We start from the raw sequence: 25325 nt of genomic DNA, 5'->3' as shown, positions 1-25325 counted from the left end.
TTTGCGGATCTGCAATTTGCGGACTGCAAAACAACAATGATCGGGCGCGTGAGCCTCAAGTGTAAGATTAGAGAAACACAAGTGAGTTCATGCGATAAAGCGTGTGTCCGTGAGAGGTCCTGTTCTAATACCATAGATTTCAGGACTCTGAACAGGGCCCCCGTTCTTGTGATCATTGGGGGTCCCAGCGGTAGGACCCCCACCGATCTAATTATGCCCAATCTTGTGGAAAGGGGATAAATTGATGTAACCGGAACACAACTTTAATTATCACATGAAGATTTATTGTGTAAAAGGTCCACTTTTACTGCATATTTATATACTTCAAAAGCTTTTTTTTACACAATAGTGCAAAAGTTACCGTATCTAATTATATAAAAAAAATTCAAATCCAAATTGCATCAAATAATGAAATAATATGCAAGGCGGGCTTTAATATATAGATAGGAACCAGGAAAACACATTCTGGATCAACATTGTAAATGTAATAATGCAAATCTACACCTCAAATGGAAAAGAGGGGACATTTATAAAGCAGAGAGGGACTTGGGTCAGAAAGAGGGACACTTGGGACAACCTATAGCTATTAGGGCATGCTGGTAGTTGTAGTTTTGCAGCAGCTGGAGAGCCGCAGGTCGAGCATGCCCGGCTTAGACTACTTTCACACCTGCGTTTTCCTTTTGAGATCCTCTGACACATTTCAAAACCGGAGGAAAACGCTTCAGTTTTGTCCCTATTCATTGTCAATGGGGACAAAACGGAGTGCACCAGAATATATTCTGTTCCGGTTTGTTGCGTTCCCATGCCGGTGTTCTGCCACTTTTCTAAACCCGGACAAAAGTCTATACCCGGAAGTGATGTAGCTGCACCAGAAGTCACGTGGACTCATTGCAATCAGCTGGAGGAGGGGGTGTGCGTGCTGCGCAAGCGCATTTGGCTAAAGTATGTTAATCTGGTAGAAAGCCCCTGCATTTTCCCAGCCCTCCATTTCTTTACTATCCATCTCTTTCTTTACCATCCAGTGCAGCTACATCACTTCCGGGTATAGACTTTTGTCAGGGTATAGAAAAGTGGCAGAACACCGGACACAAAACTGCTGCAAGCGTGTCATTGAATACTGAAAAGATGGATCCAGCATGAAAGACAATGTAAGTCAATGGTGCCGGATCAGTTTTTTTTTTCAGACACGGACTTACAATGGTCTTATTGCCGGATCCATCTTGTTCATTTTGGAGATAATACAACGGGATCCGTTCTGAACAGATGCTTGTATTATTGACCGGGTGTGTTTTTACTGATCCCATGCCGGATCCAGCAAAAACCCAGATGTGAAATGTAGCCATACTAAGTACAGCGCCATCCATTGCATAGCAGCTGTTCTTGGTACTGCAGCTCATTCCCATTCACTTACGCTGGGTTCACACCTGAGCGTTTTACAGCGCGTTCAAACGCGCTGTAAAACGCTCAACACATGAAAACCAATGCTTCCCTATGGCCCTGGTTCACACTTGAGCGTTTTACAGCGCGTTTGAACGTGCTGAAAACCGCCCTACGCTCAAAAAAGTTATTGAGCTTCTTTGGGGCGTTTTGTCGCGCGTTCCCGTAGATAGACTTTCGGGAACGCGCGACAATGGGCGTTCGCTTGTCTCTGTATGTGCGATTTGTAAACGCCGGTACAATCGCGCATACAGAGCGCTCCTTTCAGAACGCTCAGGTGTGAACCCAGTGTCACATGTGACTGAGCTGCACTTAGGCTAGGTGACCAATGAACCCCATGTCACTGGCCTAGGATGAGGGGGCAGCGCTCACCGGAGCACCGTGTTCTCTTCAAACAGCTGATGGGCGGTGGTCCCAGGTATCAGAAACTTGGAAAACTCTAAAACCCTCACAATATGGGCGTGCCAACAATAAAACATTTCTGGGACAGGGTCCAAATCTTTGTTGCAAAGGAGACAACAACCTACAGTTCAATTAGTAGACTGTTCTCCCCACCCAGGGGGTGAGTGGGCTATATACTGCATGGAACCACAGCTTGATGTACCGTATACAGGTGTGCACTAGCAGGCAGCATACAGATGTGGATTTTTTTCTAGCGGTAGGAGTCTTAAAGAGGTTGTGATGTCCTCAAAGAAAGCACTCCATGCCTTAATTTACAAGATAAAGTTTCCAAAAAAAGAAACCATTTAAAATTGCATTAACGACAAGAAGTGACCGGATGGGTCGTTACTATATGATCAATGGGGGTCTGACAGCCCCCCCCCCCAGCTGATGAGCCGTTCTGCAGGAGCTTTGGCGCCAGGACTACTCTGCTGCTTTAATTTTACAGTGGACGTAGCTGGTTTCTGCAGGCTGCTTCCATTCACTTTACTGGGAGAAACGCTGCAGTATCCAGTTCTGTCCCCTGGACAATGGCCGGAGCCATTGCAGCATAGCGGACTGGAGGGGATGCAGGTTGTTAGACCCCCACTAATCGAGGTCCTGTACTGAAAATGGACCATCACTTATAAAGGGTTGGACAAGGTTAATATGGGGCTGCTGGTATAGATGGAAGTGATGAAGAGGGAGAGCAGAGCTGTTGTTGGTGGCCAGAAGTGCCACATGTTCAGGAACCCTCCTGATGACTCAGGGGGCGGCAGATACGTCCTAGGCATTTTCTGGGTCTGAAAACTGCTTGAGATAAACTAGTTTTTGTTCTTCTTTTCCCTAGTTCCTTGTCTGCAAAAGGAAGCTTGAAAGCAAAAAAGAAGCGTTACTGATCCTGTCCAAAGAGCTGGACACATGTCAGCAAGAAAGGGACCAGTACAAGCTGATGGCCAACCAGCTACGTGAGAGGCACCAGGCGCTGAAGAAGAAGTACCGGGAATTAATTGTATGTATGAGCAATATCATAATATGTCAGTCTATATATTGCTACTAAACTAAGACATAATGGTTGGAGAAGTATAAAGTGATCGCAGTGTAGTTGTGTCAATCTATAAATTGCTGCAAGAATGTGATTATGGAAAAGGGGCTAAATGATTATTTGTAGCCCTGGAAAGTACAGATACTGTGGAGCAGATGGGATGAGGACCGGGGCATGTGACATAACACTGATTATATAGGAATAATTTGCAAGAATCTCATGAGGTACATAGGATATGCATGGCTACCACTGGTAAAGCACTAGCTATGTAAGATGAAACTACTATAACTTAGCTGTTCATTTAAACCAGTTGGAAATACTGTTTTAAAGGAGGTTGTCCCATGAAAAATATTCAGCAGTTTTCCAGCTCTTCCCTCATGGCAGCACAACAGGAGGTTGTTTCCCTTTGACCTTCTTGGGACAGGAAGCAGAGAGGTTAGAAGGTCCCTCCCACCTCCCTACAGGGGCTAGACGCAGAGAGGTTCCCTGCTCTAAGGTTGAAGAGATTCTACAAGAACTTTTAGGGCCTAAGGCTGGGAATAGGGGGGTGTCAGGCTTCTCCTTCCAGGTCTTGAATAGCCTTGCTAACACCTCTCGGGTTAGAGGTCCTTTAGCAGCCCGGAACCCAGCTGGCAGAGTCCGAGCCTATAGGTGGGTTCTCTGATGGCCTGATTTTGATCGTTGGGTTCATCCTTCCTTCCCTATAAGTGGCCGTGCCAGTACCTCTTATGTGGAGGTCCCCTGGCTTGCTCCTAACCTTGATGAAGTGGGTAGTGCAGCTGGTAGTTACCTCACTATGGACGGCCATGGGTTCTTGGAGCTTAGATCCGCTGTTCCTTAGTGGAGTTCAGCAGGATCGCGCCTCAGTGCGCCTAAAACAGCAGCTGGAATGGGGCCTTTTCTTTTTTCCTTACCAACGCTCCATATACAAGTGTTGGCAGAAGCTGCATGGCATTATTGGTGATTGCTTTGGCAGCACATACTCCAAGATTGTAAAGTAAACCATGCAAACTATTTATCAGGTAAGTAAACCATGCATATGTTTAACATGCAGGATACCAGCGCCATACATGTACGGCGCAGAAATGTGGGACAGTAATCTCAGCGCTGTACATGCACGGCGGGCTGATTGAGTGGGTGCAGGAGCTGCGCCGGCCCAATCAGCGGCAGGGGCCCAGCAGCCACTGATGGTGAAAACACAGATGCCGGCGCATTAACCCTCGCACTGCCGCGGTCAGCGCTAACCACGGCACGTGCTGGATCCTGCCTGGGCCAGGGTGGCCATCGGGTCCCCGCGCTGCTGTGACAGGGACCTGCTGCCTTCCATGACAGCCTGTGAGATCCAGTCCCCTGGATCTCACAGGCAGGAAGCTGTAAGTGTATTACAGTGTGTAATACACTTACAGCCAATGCATTACAATACATAAGTATTGTAATGCATTTTAAAGTGGGTCAGACCCCCAAAAGTTGAAGTCCCAGAGTAGGACAAAAATAAAGTAAAAACAGAAGTCTCAAGTAAAAAAAAAAGTGTCCTTTTCCCAAAATAAAGTAAAAAATAGGGAAAAAAAGAAAAGTAGACATATTAGGTATTGCCGCGTCCGTATCGACCGGCTCTATAAAAATATCACATGACCTAACCTCTTAGGTGAACACAGTAAAAAAAAAAAAACTGTGCTAAAAAAACATTTTTTTGTCACCTTACATCACTAAAAGTGCAACACCAAGCGATCAAAAAGGCGTATGCGCCCCAAATTAGTACCAATCTAACCGTCACCACATCCCGCAGAAAATGAGCCCCTACCTAAGACAATCGCCCAAAAAATAAAATAACTATGGCTCTCAGACTATGGAGACACTAAAACACTAAATGATAGTGTGTAAAACTTAAATACATTTTAAAAAAAAGTATACATATTAGGTATTGCCACGTCCGTAACGACCTGCTGTATAAAAAATATCACATGAAATATCACATGATCTAACCCCTCAGGTGAACACCGTAAAAAATGTAATAAAAACGGTGTCAAAAAAGCAATTTTTTTTGTCACCTTCCATCACAAAAAGTGTAGTTCAAAGCAATGAAAAAGTCATACACACCCCAAAATCATACCAATCAAACCATCATCTCATCCTGCAAAAAATGAGATCCTACCTAAGACAATTGCCCAAAAAATAAAAAAAAGATACCTCTCACACTATGGAGACACTAAGGCCTCTTTCACACGAGCGTGTCCAGATCAGGTCCGGATGCGTTGCGGCAAACCCAGGCGGGTAGGTATCCAATTGCAGTCAGTTTTGACTGCGATTGCGTTCTGTTCAGTTTTTATTGCGTGGGTGCAATGCGTTTTGCACGCGCGTGATAAAAAACGGAATGTGGTACCCAGACCCGAACTTCTTCACAGAAGTTTGGGTTCAAGGTTGTGTAGATTGTATTATTTCCCCTTATAACATGGTTATAAGGGAAAATAATAGCATTCTGAATACAGAATGCATAGTACAATAGGGTTGGAGGGGTTAAAAAAAAAAAAAATTCTCACCTTAATCCACTTGTTCACGCAGCCGGCATCTCTTCTGTCTTCATCTGTGAGGAAAAGGACCTTTGATGACGTCACTATGCTCATCACATGGTCCGTCACATGATCCATCACCATGGTGATGGATCATGTGATGGACCATGTAATGAGCGTAGTGACGTCATCAAAGGTCCTTTTCCTCACAGATCAAGACAGAAGAGATGCCGGCTGCGCAAACAAGTGGATTAAGGTGAGTTAAATTATTTATATATTTTCTTTAACTCCTCCAGCGCTATTTTACTTAGCATTCTGTATTCAGAATGCTATTATTTTCCCTTATAACCATGTAATAAGGGGAAATAATAATGATCGGGTCCCCATCCCGATCGTCACCTAGCAACCGTGCGTAAAATAATCGCACCGCATCCGCACTTGCTTGCGGATGCTTGTGATTTTGAAAAACGCACAAAATAGAGCTTGCTGCGATTTTCACGCAACGCACAAGTGATGCGTGAAAATCACCACTCATGTGCACAGCCCCATAGAAATGAATGGGTCCGGATCCAGTGCAGGTGCAATGCGTTCACCTCATGCTTTGCACCCGCGCATAAAACTCGCCCGTGTGAAAGGGGCCTAAAGCATGATTTTTTTTGTTTCAAAAATGCTGTTATTGTGTAAAACTTAAATAAATAAAAAAGTGTACATATTAGGTATCCCGGCATCCGTAAGAACCTGCTATTTAAAAATTTTTTGTCACCTTACATCACGAAAAGCATAATATCAAGCGATCAAAAAGTCATATGTACCCTAAAATAGTACCAACAAAATTGCCACCTTATCCCGTAGTTTCCAAAATGGGGTCATTTTTGGGGAGTTTCTACTTTAGGGGTTCATCAAAGGGTCTCCAAATGTGACATGGCAACTTAAAATGATCCCAGTGAAATCTGCCTTCCAAAAACCATATGGCGTTTCTTTCCTTCTGCACCCTGCCGTGTACCCGTACAGCACTTCACGACCACATATGGGGTGTTTCTGTAAACTACAGAATCAGGGCAATAAATATTAAGTTTTGTTTGGCTGTTAACTCTTCCTTTTATTACTGGAAAAAATTGATTAAAATGGAAAATCTGGCAAAAAAGTTAAATTCTGAAATTTCATCTCCATTTTCCATTAATTCTTGTGGAACACCTAAAGGGTTAACAAAGTTAGTAAAATCAGTTGTAAAATAGTTTCTAAAATGGGGTCATTTTTTGGTGGTTTCTACTATGTAAGCCTCACAAAGTGACTTCAGACCTGAACCGGTCCTTAAAAAGTGGGTTTTGGAAATTTTCTGAAAAATTTGTAGATTTGCTTCTAAACTTCTAAGCCTTCTAACGTACCCAAAAAATAAAATGGCATGCACAAAATTATCCAAACATAAAGTAGACATATGGGAAATGTAAAGTAATAACTATTATATGAGGTATCACTATCTGTTTTGAAAGCAGAGAAATTGAAATTTGGAAATTTGCAAAAGTTTCAAAAATTTGGGTAAATTTGGTGTATTTTTTTTATAAATAAAAAGGAAATATTTTGACAAAATTTTACCACTGTCATGAAGTACAATAAGTGATGAGAAAACAATCTCAGAATGGCTTAGATAAGTAAAAACGTTCCAAAGTTATTACCACATAAAGTGACGCATGTCAGATTTGCAAAAATCGGCCTGGGATTTAAGGTGAAAAGTGACTCGGTAGTGAAGGAGTTAACCGTTTTACAGGCTAGGGCAGAGCTAAAGCCCACTCGTCAGTGCCGGTGTTCTGGTTCTGACAAAGCTGTCAGTTCAGTTGATGTACTGCTCCAAATCAATTAAGATACGTGCACGGAGAGATCAGACAGACAACTCACTACATGGAGTTAAAAAGGATCTCTGGTTTATTTCTAAGAAAACAGACAATACATAGTTTTCACGAGAGGAGGGAGTGAGGGGGGTGAAAGATAAAGTATATATTTTCTATTGGCTATGAACTCTCTACTTTTCTGTAACCTTGACGGCCAGAGGAAATTCCTCCTCACTCCCCCACCTTGTTCCTGGGTGAAACTGTTACTTCTTTCTTTGTAACTGCTTGCTTGAGCTGAACGGAAACCACAAAGAAACACATGATAAAAACACAAAGTAAGATTCTAGTTTATAGGTGTTGGCAGAATGCCTGGCCGCCATCTTAGCTCAACAAGCAAGTATCCATTTTGTATCAATAGTCCATAACAGTCCCCCCTTGGAGACTTGATTGTAGACTTTCCCTTCTCCTAGCGAATCCCCTGGGCATACCATTCGTATCCTCTTCACCCGCAGTGGCGACAACCTACCCCTTATAGGTAGGCTCCCGGTTGCTCGGACTTGTGGTAATACCCTGGGATTCATCTCACCCTATCTCAGCCAGGCATCATTGTGAGGAGGGGGAGCTGTGTTGAACGATGTTTCCTTCTGTCCTTCCTCACCGTAGAGGAGCATAATAGGTCGTTCATCAGTTTTCTTCATTCTTTTTGAAAAGCGGGTCACACAAATAAGAACGAGCTTAATCACTACATATATCACCAATATTATTAGGGCTACCTGCAATATTACTTGGACAATTCCCATGAGCCAACCCCCAATACCTTTGAACCAGTTATTGGGGTTAAGGGAAGAGAAGGTATCAGACCACCATGTATCTTTATCAGCTTTATGTGCATCCAGCCATTTATCTCTTAAATCCGCCATCTTCTCTATATCCACCTTAACTTGCAAATTACCCTGCGGGTCTATGTAATGGCAACAAGAGGGTCCCACGATCTGGCACATACCTCCATCTTTAGCTGTAACATAATCTAGAACTAATGTGTGTTGGTTGGTGACAATAATTAACTGGTTTTGCACAATGTTTGAGGTATTCATAAGTCTCATCACTTCCCATATTTGGTCATCCAGGTAGTCTGTTGCTACTACCAGATGATCCCACATCTGCGCTATCATGGGATATATGAAGATGGAACTAACAATTTTGTTGGTAATGCTCATCTCTACTACATGTGGCTTGCCATTTGGTCTGGGTGTGTTATCTTTGGCCCTACGATACAAGGTGTGTTTAGGTACTGCATTTATGTCAATTTCAGAGTGTGGTACTATAAAGGTGGCAGGAGTAAGCCTGGCGATGGTGCACAGTCCTGTGACATTCTCGGATAACCATTTGTATGCTTTGTGTCCACAAACTAAGTATATGTCGTCTGGAACTGCTATTGCTGTGCCATTGAATAATCGGGTAATTAGTTTGGCTAATTGTGTCCCTTTCGCCAACTCATATCCTTTTGACTGACTTTCGGTGTCGTTAGCTAATATACCTGTCAGGAGATCCTGTACAGTACGGTTGTTACAGGGCAGATCCTTTCCGTTCACAGCATCTACACCAATACACTGCACGTGGCTGTCTGTTGTTGAATCATTGCAACCTGAGTGTATGTGTGGACTAAATGTCATACCTTTGGTTTGTACTTGGAGACAATAACAGTGTGTCCAGCTAGGAAAACATGTGACATTAGCCCAGTGTCCCTCTTGCCAAGGAGTAGAGCTATAATCTACCGAGGGGCCTGATCTGTTTATCATGAGCCATGGGGCATCTGCCCACCCTGCAACAGGTAAGGCTACTTCCCTGTCCTTGTTTGTACTGGATTTAACTTGGTGTATACTAGTGAGAAAGATGGTAGAATTAGACAGGTCAATCAGTTCAGAAAGGTCCAGGGGTATTGCAAAATAAGGCATACTGGTTGAACTCACGGGACTGTGGGTACAGATCCAACAATCTCTCAGAGTTTCAGTCTCCTTCAACCCCTGGACTAAAATTTGATGGTGCCGTATCAGTGAATTGTCCCATTCATCACCCAGTGGCGTGAATACTGCAGATATGCCCACTGTCAAAGTCATGATCAGTATGTGAATCCTCATGGCTTATGGTTCCTGGGACGGTGGGACAGCCTTCACTCTTTTACAATGAGAAGCGTGGATCCAGGTGGGTCTCCCTTCGAGTTTCACAGAGGTTGGAGTGGTCAGCAACACCTGGTAAGGTCCCTCGTATCGTGGTTCGAGGGTGCTTCTGACGTGTTTCTTGACCACCACCCACTCTCCAGGTTTGAGAGTGTGGCTTCCCTCTAGGGAGTTAGGATCTGGAATGGAAGAGAAAACTTGTGCATGTATATTAGACAATTGCTTGCTCAAGGCTATCACATATTTTGCAACAGATTCATAATGCATTTGTAACTGTTGTGGGAAATACTGTCCCATTCTTGGCCCTGTCCCAAATAAGATCTCATATGGGGTTAGTTTGTGTGGGGGCCTTGGTGTATGCCTAACTGAAAAGAGGGTTATAGGCAAACACTGAACCCAATTAAGCCCAGTCTCCCTGGTCATCTTCAGCATTTTAGATTTTAACACCCCGTTCAATCTTTCGACTTTGCCGCTGCTTTGGGGCCTGTATGGGGTATGATACGCCAGGTGTGACCCTACCATCTTCCAGACCTCTTGGGTTAGACTAGCAGTGAATGCTGGGCCCTGATCACTCTCAATGACCTCAGGTACTCCGAACCTACAGACAAGCTCCTGCATCAGTTTTTTTGCAGTAGTGGTTGCTGTCTGGTTTCGGACGGGGTAGGCTTCTGGCCACCCAGAGAACAAGTCTATCACTACTAGCACATATTAAAACCCTTGGCACATTGGCATCTGGATATGATCGATTTGTATCCTCTGAAAGGGATATAAGGCTTTCGGGAGACATTTTCTGGGAGTGGGCTCGGTTCTGCCGGGGTTACACTCTGCACAGATGAGACACGCTTGAGTATGTCTCACCAGGACAGGGGTTATCCCTGGGGCCACCCATATTTTGTCAATTAGTTCTTTCATGATGGTTTTGGATTGGTGGGTGGGCCCATGGGCCACTGAGGCTATTAGGGGATAAAGAGCTCTGGGTAGGCAGACTCTCTTTCCTTGTGTCCAGATTCTTCTTCGAGGGCTGATTCTTTCAGCCAGATTTCCTTTTCCCTGAGAGTGGCCTGTTTCTGCATTTGTTTCAGGAGGTCCCATGTGATTTCTTCTTGTGTTATCATAATCTGGTCTGACTGGACTCTTTCCTCTTTCACTGCTGCTTCCTTGGCCGCTTGGTCAGCTAGGGCGTTCCCTCTGGCCTCAGGGGTGTCAGCTCGAGTATGGGCCTTTACTTTGATCACTGCCACTTGGTTGGGCAGGAGTACTGCTGCCATCAGGGCTGCTACTGCTGCAGCATTCTTAATCGGGGTTCCTGCAGCTGTGATGTAATCCCGGGCCCTCCATATTAGTCCAAAGTCATGAACCACTCCAAAGGCATATCTAGAATCTGTGTAGATATTGGCGGTAGAGTCTTTTGCCATGAGGCAGGCTTCAGTGAGGGCAATGAGTTCAGCTTCTTGTGCTGACTGGTCTGGGCGCAATTGTCTTGCACACAGCACTTCATGCTCACTTGTGACTGCCATGCCTGTATGGAACTTCCCCTTGTCATCGGCATACCTTGAGCCGTCCACAAAGAGAATCCAATGAGGGTTTGTCAGAGGAGTGTCTTGGACTGATGGTGGTGTCCCTACTTCAGCTTCCATCATTGTGATGCAATCATGTTCTTGTTCCTTGTAAAGAGAGTCGGTTGAGGCCCATAGTTCTTCTTCCTGAAGATCCTCTTCAGCATGTAGATCAATAAAATCTTCAGAATCTCCATTATACTCCCCCCTTGGAAGAGGAAGGAGTGCAGCAGGATTGAGGATGTGGCACCTCTGAATGGTGACATTATCTGGCAGAAGCAAACTACACTGAAGCCGGAGGTGGCGCTGTGCAGTGAGGTGTTTAGGTTGAGTCTGCTGGAGGATGGCAGAAATGTCATGGGGAGCCAGAATAGTGAGGGGATGACCCAGCACAACGTCAGATGTGACGTTTAGAAGAGAGCTGGCAGCATGGATAGCTCTGACACAGGACGGGGCGGCTCTGGCTACCGGGTCAAGACGCTTAGAATAGTAACCCAAGGGTCGATTGCGGCCACCATGAGTTTGAGTGAGGACTCCAGTAGCGTGACCTTGGCGTTCCATGACATACAGCCGGAAAGGAAGGTTGTAGTTGGGGATGCCAAGCGCAGGGGCAGATGCAATGGCGGACTTTAATGACTGAAAAGCCTCTCCGGCCTCCATTGTCATCTGGAAAGGAGTAGCAGCATTACGTGGTATACAGTCATATAAGGGCTGCATGAGGACAGAAGCATCAGATATCCAAGGCCTGCAGTAGGAGATGAGTCCCAGGAAGGTTTGCAGCTGATGAGGAGTGTCCGGGAGTTGGATGTCAGAGATAGCCTTCTTCCTCGCCTCAGTGAGGTGCTTGTGACCTTGAGAGATGCAATGACCTAGGAAGACAACTTTGGGGAGACACAGTTGTAGTTTGGCTTGTGAGACCCGACATCCAGCAGAGGCTAAAAACTGGAGAAGTGAGACAGATTTTGTCATGCAGATTTGGGGAGAGACCGCACAGAGGAGAAGGTCATCCACATACTGGAGGAGTTCCACATCCGGGTGATCTGCTTGCCAGGGTTGCAGAACAGAGGACATAGCCTTGCTGAAGCAGGAAGGGCTGTTTTGAGCCCCTTGAGGCATAACAGTCCAGGTGTACTGTTTGCCTGCATGTGTGAAAGCAAAAAGAAACTGACATTTCTCATGTAAGGGAACAGAAAATAATGCATTGGCCAGATCAATGACAGTGAAAGTAGTGGCCGTGGGTGGAATGCCAGCAAGGAGTGTGTGCGGATTGGGGACAATAGGTGTCTCAAGAACAGTAGCCTCATTGACAACTCGGAGGTCCTGCACCATGCGGTACGTTGGAGGCTGCCCTTTCTCCCTTTTCTTCCGTACTGGGTAAAGGGGTGAGTTACAGGGAGAAGTAGTGATCTTGATTGCCCCATTCTGCAGGAGGGCCTGCACCTGGAGAGTAATAGCATCCTGTTGTGAGATAGAAAGCGGATATTGCGCTTTGTATGGCAGAACCTTGGGATCCTTCAGGGTCACAGTGACCGGTGGGACATTGAGGCGTCCGATATCCTGGGGTCCTTTGGTCCAGAGAGTATCGGGGATGAGGTGCAAAATGGTTTGCAGCGAATCCTCTAGTTCATATGAGTCAGCGTCCTGAAGTGTGGTTAATGCCATAAGGAGGCAAGTATCCTCCGGGTGTAGGGCTGTACCGAGGGTGACTGTTCCATCCTCTTTGAACTGTATGTTAGCCTGGATTTTCTGAAGAAAATCAGAGCCTAACAGATTGAAGGGGCACGTTTGGCTTACAACAAACTGCGACATGACTCCTGCAGGGAGGTGGAGTTGGGGGGTTTTAGTCCGGGAGAATCTAGGGGGAGTGACTGTGAGTGGCTTGGTCACGGAGTTATGTTGCACAACCCCCTCCAGTCCAGAACAAGGTAATTGAATGTCAGTGAGCCAAGAATGAGGTACGGCAGTCTCACATAATACACTGCGGGCTGCACCAGTGTCCACAAGAAATGAAAGTTCCTTCCCTGCAACCTCGAGAGTCACTCGAGGGGCGGGACCGGTAGGAGGGGTAGAGACTGTCATATATGGAATGTCCCCTCCCTGCACTGGTTTGCCAGCATCCTATTGCGATGAAGGGGGCTGAGTGCCCCCCTGTCGCCGTTGATTGGTTGGCCACAGATGTTTGCTACGGCAGTGCCGTTTCACGTGTCCGGGCTTGCCGCACCCATAACAGACATAAGGGGGTGGGTGCTCTCCACCATCTTCTCCTGACATCACGGCTATCACAGCAGCACGGGTTTTCTTTGTGTTACTCTCTAGACCCTTTGCAATCTGCTCCAGCATATCTAGTGTCAAGGATTTCCACTCGGGGCGACAGGTCACAAGGGCTTTGTTTATCTCTGGTCGTAGACCATCGACAAATGAGCGGGCCAAGAGTCTGAGATGAACAGGCTCATTCTGACTAAAACCCATGTCTTTGTAATTCTGTTTAATCCTCTGAGCAAATTTCTCGACAGTTTCAACTTTTTCCTGTGTCATATCTTGTAATGTCGTGGATTGGTCTGCTAATCTTGCTTTCGCCCATTTCTGTAGTTGTTCTATAAAGAATTCTCCAGACTCATGATCCCGGGGGTCAAAGTTAGCACCTTTAAGCTCAGGGATGTGGATTTGATCCATTATCAGTGAGGAGTATTCACCTGTCTTGTTTTCCACTATACTTTGCAGGTCCGACCATGTGCACCCATAGGTTTGATGCACTTGGGACAGTTTCCTGAAAAAGGGCATGGGATGGGTCTCAGGGTCAGGCAGTAAATTCACTATGGTGAATAACTGTTGTGGGGTGAAAGACACATATTTTGGTGGTCCCTGTGGCCGGTTAAGTGCTAGGGCTTCTTTCAGTGTCTCAAGGTTTCCCTGCTCAATTTTCTGTAAGTTCTTTTGTAACTCTGTAATCTGACCCTGCAGTATTTGATCTTGTGAACGTCGTGATGGGCGCACGGTCATGGGTACAGTCCACTGTGGTGCCAGGGATAAAGTTGGCGGATCCCCGTAGTCTGTCGGGGTACCCCGCGAAGGAGTCTGCATATTACCCGGTGCATTTTGTATGCCCATTGTGGATTCTGCAGCACCGCCTGCATCCCCCTGTTCTGCTTCATCAGGTTGCCCCCCTACCATTATAGGAGTAAGGGTGGCAGGTGAGTGGGGTAGCATGAATGTACCGTCCGGGTTAACCATGGGGTACAAGGTAGTAGGAAGGGGCAAGGGTGACATAGGAGTGACGGGGGGGTCCGGACCGAATGATATTAAAGGTCCGTTCATGGGCGTTGGCTGGGGACAAGATGGCGCTGTAGCTAACACGGGAAGTAATGGGACGTGCCGGGGAGTAGTTACCAAGGTGTGGTTTTGTGGGTGGGGAACCCCACAGGGAAGGCACGTATCACGGGAGGAGGGATTCTGTTGACCGCATGTTTTGCAGGTCCACCCACCTGCTTTCTTCCCGGCGCCATTATAGGGTGGTGGCAAGTCATGTATCAATGCAACACCAGGCTTACAGAAATATCTCTGTCTTTTCTCATCAAAATTTAGTTCCCCCCCGGTCTGTTCAAATTCTTTACTACAGTCCAACCACACACGGACCATGTCTGTCAATTTATCATCTTCTAACTTCCCTCTCTTCTCGTTTAACAACACTTGCCAGGTGGCACTACATAGGATGCCTCCTTTACAGACACTATAACTCTTCTCCAACTTACTTAATCCTTTTATGAAGCGTTTGCCTCTCCTGTCCGCCACGTACTGTTCAGGTGAACAGTAACCCTTCGGGACACTTTCCTCATTTCCCATTATCTCTCGTACCTACTGAAGCCGCCTAAAGACCTCTGCATAGAGTAATCACTGGACGTGAAGACCTTTGAGTTCCGGTCAGCACACTCTGGGCTACCGCGAACCGCTCTCCACCCATCTGTGATCGTCCCCTTTATGGAGATTTGAGTCAGACACCGGGCTGAACTCCGATACAGGAACACAGGAGAACTCCGTGTCTCCAGTCAATGATACTTGTCAACAGGGTCTTCACAACTTATAGGCACAACACAGTACATCAAGACTTTAAGAAAACATATGGGGTTCTTACTTTCATGCCCTCGAGGACGTCCCAGACTGCTTCCGCACCCCTCCCTCAGACGAACACCAAGAGGCTACACCAGGGGACACTTTATGGGCAAGATGACTCAATTTTCTTACCTCATATCACGGGTTACGATCCCGGTGTCCGTTAGTGCGCCTCTTCTCGTCTGGTCTCTGGGGGTACGGGAACAGAGGGTCCAATCCTCGAGCCCCACGATTGGGCGCCAAAATTGTTCTGGTTCTGACAAAGCTGTCAGTTCAGTTGATGTACTGCTCCAAATCAATTAAGATACGTGCACGGAGAGATCAGACAGACAACTCACTACATGGAGTTAAAAAGGATCTCTGGTTTATTTCTAAGAAAACAGACAATACATAGTTTTCACGAGAGGAGGGAGTGAGGGGGGTGAAAGATAAAGTATATATTTTCTATTGGCTATGAACTCTCTACTTTTCTGTAACCTTGACGGCCAGAGGAAATTCCTCCTCACTCCCCCACCTTGTTCCTGGGTGAAACTGTTACTTCTTTCTTTGTAACTGCTTGCTTGAGCTGAACGGAAACCACAAAGAAACACATGATAAAAACACAAAGTAAGATTCTAGTTTATAGGTGTTGGCAGAATGCCTGGCCGCCATCTTAGCTCAACAAGCAAGTATCCATTTTGTATCAATAGTCCATAACACTGGTGACGTCACCTAGCTTACTGGCAGCCCCATGGAGAGCCCGGTACGTCACCTCCGGAAAATGCCTTTGCCCTGCGCGATTTAGCGCAGGGCAAAGGAGAGCATCGGTGCATGAACTGCTCCGATGCTCAAGTCAGGGGGGCTGCCTGGGTAAAAATAGAGGTATGTCCGGGTTCAGCTCTGAACCCGGACAACCTTTTAAGACTGCCTCTGACCTTGAAGCTATGCGGGCAGGTGGGTTCTCAGTTGGCCTGGTTTCGTCGGGAGGGTTCTTTCTCCTTTCTTCTCCCTTGAGTTCATACCAAGACCTCCTGGTATGGGATCCCAAGCTTATCCTGGACCGGTATGAAGTTAATGGTACAGTTTGGTTACCTCATCGTTGATGTCCATGCCTGCCGTGTGCCATTGCAGTCAGCTTGGCTCGGTTTCTTACATATACTTTGTAGACATTCCAGAGTTAGTTGTTTATCATATTCTAACAATTAAGCTCTTAGGAATGAACTTTTATGCAATGGTACTTACCATATAGACTAGGCTTAGAGGTAAAGGGCATCCTTTTTATGGCCGATGTCTAATAAAACAATTTATTCTTTCTCTAATTAAAGGTCTTGTCCGAGTTATGAAAAAATATATAGAGCACTGTAAATCTGATGGCCAGCAATATATAACTAAGCTAAGCAAGTTTTAGGTAAAAACAAATATTTATTTCCTCATTTCCCTGGTTCTCTTCTGGCCCTTTGTTTACTTGCAATAACAACAATCTCTGCCCCTCCTCCTGCTCTGCAAAGGGAGTAAATACAAGAGCTGCCCTGAGTGACATGTCTGCCTGCTGGGATACTCAGCAGCATGTTGTATGTGTAGGACTACAAGTCCCAGCTGTACAATGACACTGCTGATGCACACAAGATCTTCTCCCTATCTGTTCTTGCGCAATGCTCTGCAGAACTCCTTTGTCAGCTTCTGTGCCCAGCATTTGTCTCCTCACTGCCTGCAGCTACTCGGTGAAGCCGTCAGCCCTGAGTCTATGCTCCTGAAAGGGTTAATCTTTCCTGAAGTATCCAGTGGGAGGGAGACACACTGAGAGAGCAGCAGCTCAGCCAGTGCAGGGGGGCATGGCCAGCACAGTGACATCTCGTGTACAGACTCATATCTGCTCTCTCAGGCTTGTGCATGAAACATCATCTGAGCAGGGAGAGAAGCTGACATCACAGGTCATGTGACCCTCGGTGAAATCTGAGAAAGGAGCAACTACAGATGCAGTAAGTGCATGGTAAAGCTGTTACATTTCATTAGTTAGAAACATACAAAGAACAAAAAATAAACGGAGGTAGGTCTGTTGATCAAGGATGCAGATAAAGAGACATTTCAGAGTTACGACTACGTTTACAAATTCTGTCATCAAGATTTTCGTTTTCTGGCAGAATCAAAAAGTTTCTGTCTCAGGTTTATCCTAATTTTATGAAATGGTATTTTTATCTAATGATAAATATCTGAGATATGTTGTCCTTAGACTTGGTCCCCCCCCTAAATTATAATTTGGTACATCTCCTGTTGTGCTGGCATGAGGGATGAGCTGGAAAATAGGAATTAGACTTACTGGTAATTCGGTTTCCACAGATTCCCTCATGACAGCACCCGTACATTCCCTCCCTTACGAACTACTATGTAAATATTGCATATAAGATTTTTTTCATCCATCCTGGTGTAGTAATCTAAAAAAACACTAGTGGGTGGAGGTGTCCCTTCTGTCCCAAGAAGGTCAAAGGGGAACAACCTCCTGCTGTGCTGTCATGAGGGAATCTCTGGAACCAAATTACCTGTAAATCTAATTCCTATTTTCAAACCAGCACCTGGATCCGAATACTTTTGTAATTGCGTGTAATTAAAAATTTTGCAGAGCCACTGAGTTATTCAATAAAATGTATCTGTTTAGCGCCACCTGCTGTTTATTTCTTTTTTATTTATTTTTCCTGCTCACTGAGAAGGCCGCACATGCTTGGTATCATTCTGCCTCCAGAGTTGTGATAGGAAGACCGTGGACACACACCCTTATCTACCGCAGAAAAGACACTCCCCTTGAGCTGTCAGCTTGATATAAATCTAGCAGAGCAATGAATGTGGAGATCTCTGGATCCATGTGAGGTACAGGGCTGGTTCTAGCATTTTTAGAAAGAGATTGTCATGTACTATATGATGTCTGATTTTCATTTTTTACATTAGTCATGGGATAACCCCTTTAAGTAGAAAAATCCAGCAGGTTTCCCATTGTAGGATGGTGCGGTCCCAGTCTCCTTCCCTAATTGGGGGTTTCACTAATTCTTACTAATGAGTTTGATGCATTTAGGGTCACCGTTATGCAGTTCGTGGGCATGTCTAGATACTAGGGATCGACCGATTATCGGATTTACCGATATTATCGGCCGATATTCAGGATTTTGAACGCTATCGGTATCGGCATTTATTTTGCCGATATTCCGATAGTGTATGGGGAACACAGATCGCGCTGCTGACAGCGCTCTCCGTGTTCCCTCAGCAGCAGCACAGGGGAGAAGGAGCAGTGTCTCCTCCCCCTGTGCTGCTGCTGCCGCCAATGAGAGGACAGGGGACAGGAGGAGGGGAGGAGCTATGGCCACTGCGCCACCAATGAAGCTTAATCTCTCATTTATTCATATACAGGAGGCGGGAGCTGCAGGATCACATAGCCGGCTCCCGACCTCTATGAGCTGTAGCTGCGATCTGCGGTAGTTAACCCCTCAGGTGCCGCGGATCGCAGCTACTGCTCATAGAGGTCGGGAGCCGGCTATGTGATCCTGCAGCTCCCGCCTCCTGTATATGAATAAATTAGAGATTAAGCTTCATTGGTGGCGCAGTGCGCCCCCCCAAGCCCCCCAGTATTAGACATTTGTGGCGCAGTGCGCCTCCCCCCCCCCCCCCCAAGCCCCCCCAGTATTAAGCATTGGTGGCGCAGTGCGCCCCCCTCCCCCCCAGTATTAAGCAGTGGTGGCGATTAGGGCCCCCCCACCCCAGTTGCAGTGCGCCCCCCCACCCCAGTCGCAGTGCGCCCCCCCCCCCCCCCACAGGATCCCCTCTCTCCTGCTCCTCCGATCGGAGCCCCAGCAGTGTAATGCTGGGGCTCCGATCGGTTACCATGGCAGCCAGGACGCTACTGAAGCCCTGGCTGCCATGATAAGCTCCATGCTGCTGTGTGCACAAAGCACACAGCAGCAGGGACAGCGTGAGCTCCTATTCACCCTGATAGATCTCTATCAGGGTGAATAGGACAAGGGTTCTAGTCCCTAAGGGGGCTAAAAGTTAGTTAAAAAAAAAGTTACAAAAATAAAAACACCAAAATATTAAATATAAATGAAAAAGAAAGATTTACAAAAAAAAATTAAATACACATTAACAATAAACATTAATTTTCAGCAGATTTGTGGGAATTTTAATTTTTTTTTCAAAAATGAAAATTCCCAGAATATCGGTATAAATTATCGGCTATCGGCCTAAAAGTTCACAAATTATCGGTATCGGCCCTAAAAAATCAATATCAGTCGATCCCTACTAGATACCGATGTGTCCCTTTGTGCTCAATATCAGCCAAATATTCTGCTATCCTCCTCTGCAATTCACGCTTGGTCGTACCTACATATTCCATGTGGCATTTAAAACAGTTTTTCTTTTTTTTTTTCTAAAGAAGATAAAATGCAACTAAAGTACTGTATTTTTTTGCTCCGTAAGATGCACCGGACCATAAGATGCAGCTAGGATTTATGGGAAGAAAATAAGAAAATAATATTTTCATCAGACCATTAATCCCCATTTGACCTTAGATCAGACCTCAGATCAGAGCTGCAATCTTCATCAGACCACTATTACTAATCAGACCCCTAAATCAAAACCCCCTTTCATTATTAGACCTCAGATCAGACCTTGGATCAGACCTCCATTCCTCATTATACCTCAGATCAGACCCCCATTAGACATAAAATAAATACATTAACTTACCTCTCCTGCTCTGGATGGCGGTGTCAATCTGCAGATTTAGCGGCACTTCCTGCACTCACCGCTCCCTTGTCTTCTCTGGGTGCACTGTGACCAGACGTCGCACAGTGTCAGGTCATAGTGCGCGCACTACGCCCTGACGCTATACACAGTCAGGGCAGTGCAGCGCTGCCTGGAGATGACCAGGGAGCGGTAAATATAGCCAACACCAGGAGCACTTCACTCATTGCTCTCCAGTTCTACTGTGTTGAGCCCATAATGAAAGCACTCACTAGTATTCGCTCCATAAGACGCACTGCCATTTTCCCACCACTTTTGAAGGAAAAAATTGCCACTTACGGAGTGAAAAATACTGTAGTTTTTTTAAATGATGGCCCATTTGTGTAACATTCATTTATATATAGAACTAGAAGCCGCGGTGTGGACTAGTATTGTCGTTTTTTCTTTTGTATTTGTTTTAAAAACTGCCCGCTTAAGATCATACAAAAACTTTCGAGGGACATTGTAACATTACATAATATTTATTATTGCTAATTTACAGCATCTTCACATGTCCTGCAGAGCTAATATGGGTCTGCTAAGACCCAGGAGCTCCTGTGGTTACTTGGCATCTGACAGTCATATGATTGCTGGGATGGGAGGAGAAAGCTTCACCACTTTCTGAACTGTACTGTAAATACTGTTTGTAGAGTGATCAGGAAGTCATGGACGGTAACAAACTGTCCCTGCCTTTTCTATAGGGAGTTGGCTGACCGCTGGCTACCTGCAGCTGCAAGATCTCTGTGTAGCTGCAGGTCTATACGTCGATCTGCGGATTACTTAAAAACTGCTTTATACTGCAGCACTACCTAGTCATATGGGTTCACTGTCTAAGTTTAAAAGGTTTGTTCAGTAGTCACACAATGATGACCTATCCTCGAGATAGGTCATCAATATCTGATTGGTGGGCGGTCAGACTCCCGTCACCTCCGCTGATTAGCTTTTGGAAGGGTCCATGGCGCCCAGTTCGTCGTTGCATCCTCTTCTTGTGCCTGTCGCGTCCATCAGTCACAAGGCCACGCTGCAGCTCAATTCCTTTCAAGTGAATAGGACTGAGCTGCAATACCAAGCATGGCCACTTTAAAATGGGTGGCACTTTGCCTGGTATACAATGAAGAGGCCAAGTCCGAGAGCCATGGACTTTCAAACAGCTGATTGATGGCAATGCCAGAAGTCATACACACCCTGATCTGGTATTTTTTTTTAAACTATCCTGAGGATAGGACATCAATATTTGAGTCTTGGACAACCCGTTTAAACTTTCTGGGAAGTCAGTTCCTATACAGTCATGCTGCTTTCCATTACAAGAAGCATAGCATATGCATCTAAATCACCAGAGAGGTAAAAGATCATTAACCACTTCAGCCCCGCTAGCTGAAACCCCCTTCATGACCAGAGCACTTTTTACACTTCTGCACTACACTACTTTCACCGTTTATCGCTCGGTCATGCAACTTACCACCCAAATGAATTTTACCTCCTTTTCTTCTCACTAATAGAGCTTTCATTGGGTGGTATTTTATTGGTGCTGACATTTTTACTTTTTTTGTTATTAATCGAAATGTAACGATTTTTTTGCAAAAAAATGACATTTTTCACTTTCAGCTGTAAAATTTTGCCAAAAAAACGACATCCATATATAAATTTTTCGCTAAATTTATAGTTCTACATGTCTTTGATAAAAAAAAATGTTTGGGCAAAAAAAAAAATGGTTTGGGTAAAAGTTATAGCGTTTACAAACTATGGTACACAAATGTGAATTTCCGCTTTTTGAAGCAGCTCTGACTTTCTGAGCACCTGTCATGTTTCCTGAGGTTCTACAATGCCCAAACAGTAGAAAAACCCCACAAATGACCCCATTTCGGAAAGTAGACACCCTAAGGTATTCGCTGATGGGCATAGTGAGTTCATAGAACTTTTTTATTTTTCATTTGTCACAAGTTAGCGGAAAATGATGATGATTTTTTATTTTTATTTTTTCTTACAAAGTCTCATATTCCACTAACTTGTGACAAAAAATAAAAAATTCTAGGAACTCGCCATGCCCCTCACGGAATACCTTGGGGTGTCTTCTTTCCAAAATGGGGTCACTTGTGGCGTAGTTATACTGCCCTGGCAATTTAGGGGCCCAAATGTGTGAGAAGAACTTTGCAATCAAAATGTGTAAAAAATGGCCTGTGAAATCCGAAAGGTGCTCTTTGGAATGTGTGCCCCTTTGCCCACCTTGGCTGCAAAAAGTGTCACACATCTGGTATCGCCGTACTCAGGAGAAGTTGGGGAATGTGTTTTGGGGTGTCATTTTACATATAACCATGCTGGGTGAGAGAAATATCTTGGCAAAAGATAACTTTCCCATTTTTTTATACAAAGTTGGCATTTGACCAAGATATTTATCTCACCCAGCATGGGTATATGTAAAATGACACCCCAAAACACATTGCCCAACTTCTCCTGAGTACGGCGATACCAGATGTGACACTTTTTTGCAGCCTAGATGCGCAAAGGGGCCCAAATTCCTTTTAGGAGGGCATTTTTAGACATTTGGATCCCAGACTTCTTCTCACACTTTCAGGCCCCTAAAAAGCCAGGGCAGTATAAATACCCCACATGTGACCCCACTTTGGAAAGAAGACACCCCAAGGTATTCAATGAGGGGCCTGGCGAGTTCATAGAAATTTTTTATTTTTTGCATAAGTTAGCGGAAATTGTTTTTTTTTGTTTTTTTTCTCACAAAGTCTCACTTTCCGCTAACTTAGGACAAAAATTTAAATCTTTCATGGACTCAATATGCCCCTCACGGAATACCTTGGGGTGTCTTCTTTCCGAAATGGGGTCACATGTGGGGTATTTATACTGCCCTGGCTTTTTAGGGGCCCTAAAGCGTGAGAAGTCTGGAGACTGGAATATAAATGTCTAAAAATGTTTACGCATTTGGATTCCGTGAGGGGTATGGTGAGTTCATGTGAGATTTTATTTTTTGACACAAGTTAGTGGAATATGAGACTTAGTAAGAAAAAACAAAAACAAACAAAAAATTTCCGCTAACTTGGGCCAAAAAAATGTCTGAATGGAGCCTTACCGGGGGGGGGGGGGGGGGTGATCAATGACAGGGGGGTGATCAATGACAGGGGGGTGATCACCCATATAGACTCCCTGATCACCCCCCTGTCACTGATCACCCCCCCTGTAAGGCTCCATTCAGACGTCCGTATGATTTTTACGGATCCATGGATCGGAGCCGCAAAACACATACGGACGTCTGAATGGAGCCTTACAGGGGGGTGATCAATGACAGGGGGTGATCAGGGTGATCACCCCCATGTCACTGATCACCCCCCCTGTAAGGCTCCATTCAGACGTCCGTATGATTTTTACGGATCCATGGATACATGGATCGGATCCGCAAAACACATGCGGACGTCTGAATGGAGCCTTACAGGGGGGTTATCAATGACAGGGGGTGATCAGGGTGATCACCCCCCTGTCACTGATCACCCCCCCCCCTGTAAGGCTCCATTCAGACGTCCGTATGATTTTTACGGATCCATGGATACATGGATCGGATCCGCAAAACACATGCGGACGTCTGAATGGAGCCTTACAGGGGGGTGATCAATGACAGGGGGGTGATCAATGACAGGGGGGTGATCAGGGAGTGTATATGGGTGATCACCCGCCTGTCATTGATCACCCCCCTGTAAGGCTCCATTCAGACGTCCGCATGTGTTTTGCGGATCCGATCCATGTATCCATGGATCCGTAAAAATCATGCGTACGTCTGAATGGAGCCTTACAGGGGGGGTGATCAATGACAGGGGGGTGATCAGGGAGTGTATATGCGTGATCACCCGCCTGTCATTGATCACCCCCCTGTAAGGCTCCATTCAGACGTCCGCATGTGTTTTGCGGATCCGATCCATGTATCCGTGGATCCGTAAAAATCATACGGACGTCTGAACGGAGCCTGACAGGGGGGGTGATCAATGACAGGGGGGGTGATCAATGACAGGGGGGGTGATCAATGACAGGGGGGGTGATCAATGACAGGGGGGGTGATCAATGACAGGGGGGTGATCAAGGAGTTTATATGGGGTGATCATGGGTGATCAGGGGTTCATAAAGGGTTAATAAGTGACGGGGGGGGGGGGGGTGTAGTGTAGTGTTTGGTGCGACTTTACTGACCTACCTGTGTCCTCTGGTGGTCGATCCTAACAAAAGGGACCACCAGAGGACCAGGTAGCAGGTATATTAGACGCTGTTAGGGGTTAAAAAAATCAGATCTCCAGCCTGCCAGCGAACGATCGCCGCTGGCAGGCTGGAGATCCACTCGCTTACCTTCCGTTCCTGTGAGCGCGCGCGCCTGTGTGGGCGCGTTCACAGGAAATCTCGGCTCTCGCGGGAGGACGCGTATATGCGTCCACCCAGAAGAGCAGGGCCGCCGGCAGGACGCAATCCTGCGTACGGTGGTCCTGAGGAGGTTAAGTAACTCCCACACACACGGGCGGCAAATCTAGCCAAAAATAAAATAAAAAGACAAATACCTTTTGTGACATTTCTTTTTCCAAATGTAATGACGAAATGAAAAATAAAATGAAAATCACTCAATTTGCAATTTCAATTTTCACTCAAGCATAGGTAATTTGTGACAAAAATAAAATTAAAAAAGCTTTTTGTTATTTCATTTTTATTACCATACTGGTATTTCATGTCCAGATCTGAAATAAAAAAGCTGAAGGGGAATAGAAAACTCTAACTATGCAGGGGCTTTGCTATTTCTTCATGAACTGTGTAATAAATGTCAAAATGAAAGGGGTTCTCCGCTTTTCCTATATTGATAACATTTAGCTTTTCCTTTTCTGCTGTCATATGCTACAGAGGTGACAATGCAAAGTGACAGTTTAAAGATTCCGTTTTCAGCCCTGGATGTTGTCAGTGCCAAAATGAAAATAAAAAGTGCTCCCTATTGCTGATTTACTTTTCATTTTCAGGATGTGCAATATTTAAATACAGACGTGGACAAAATTGTTGGTACCCTTTGGTCAATGAAAGAAAAAGTCACAATGGTCACAGAAATAACTTTAATCTGACAAAAGTAATAATAAATTAAAATTCTATAAATGTTAACCAATGAAAGTCAGACATTGTTTTTCAACCATGCTTCAACAGAATTATGTAAAAAAATAAACTCATGAAACAGGCATGGACAAAAATGATGGTACCCCTAACTTAATATTTTGTTGCGCAACCTTTTGAGGCAATCACTGCAATCAAACGCTTCCTGTAACTGTCAATGAGACATCTGCACCTCTCAGCAGGTATTTTGGCCCACTCCTCATGAGCAAACTGCTCCAGTTGTGTCCGGTTTGAAGGGTGCCTTTTCCAGACTGCATGTTTCAGCTCCTTCCAAAGATGCTCAATAGGATTGAGGTCAGGGCTCATAGAAGGCCACTTTAGAATAGTCCAATTTTTTCCTCTTAGCCATTCTTGGGTGTTTTTAGCGGTGTGTTTTG

General features: G+C 45.4%; 1 protein-coding gene across 2 annotated transcripts in view; it reads left to right on the top strand.

Moving 5' to 3' along the window:
• CCDC149 (coiled-coil domain containing 149) overlaps window positions 1–25325 on the top strand; it is a 92355-nt gene that overhangs the window by 15270 nt on the left and 51760 nt on the right. For both annotated transcript variants that reach the window (XM_044296520.1, XM_044296512.1), the window contains exon 2: window positions 2708–2869. In XM_044296520.1, coding sequence (XP_044152455.1) covers window positions 2708–2869 — 162 coding nt within the window. The remainder of the gene's footprint in view (window positions 1–2707; window positions 2870–25325) is intronic.

The sequence above is a fragment of the Bufo gargarizans genome, chromosome 1, assembly GCF_014858855.1.
Source record: "Bufo gargarizans isolate SCDJY-AF-19 chromosome 1, ASM1485885v1, whole genome shotgun sequence".
Taxonomy (NCBI): Eukaryota; Metazoa; Chordata; class Amphibia; order Anura; family Bufonidae; genus Bufo; species Bufo gargarizans.
The sequence above is the reverse complement of the archived record's forward strand: the minus strand, read 5'-3'. Positions and strand labels throughout refer to the sequence as shown.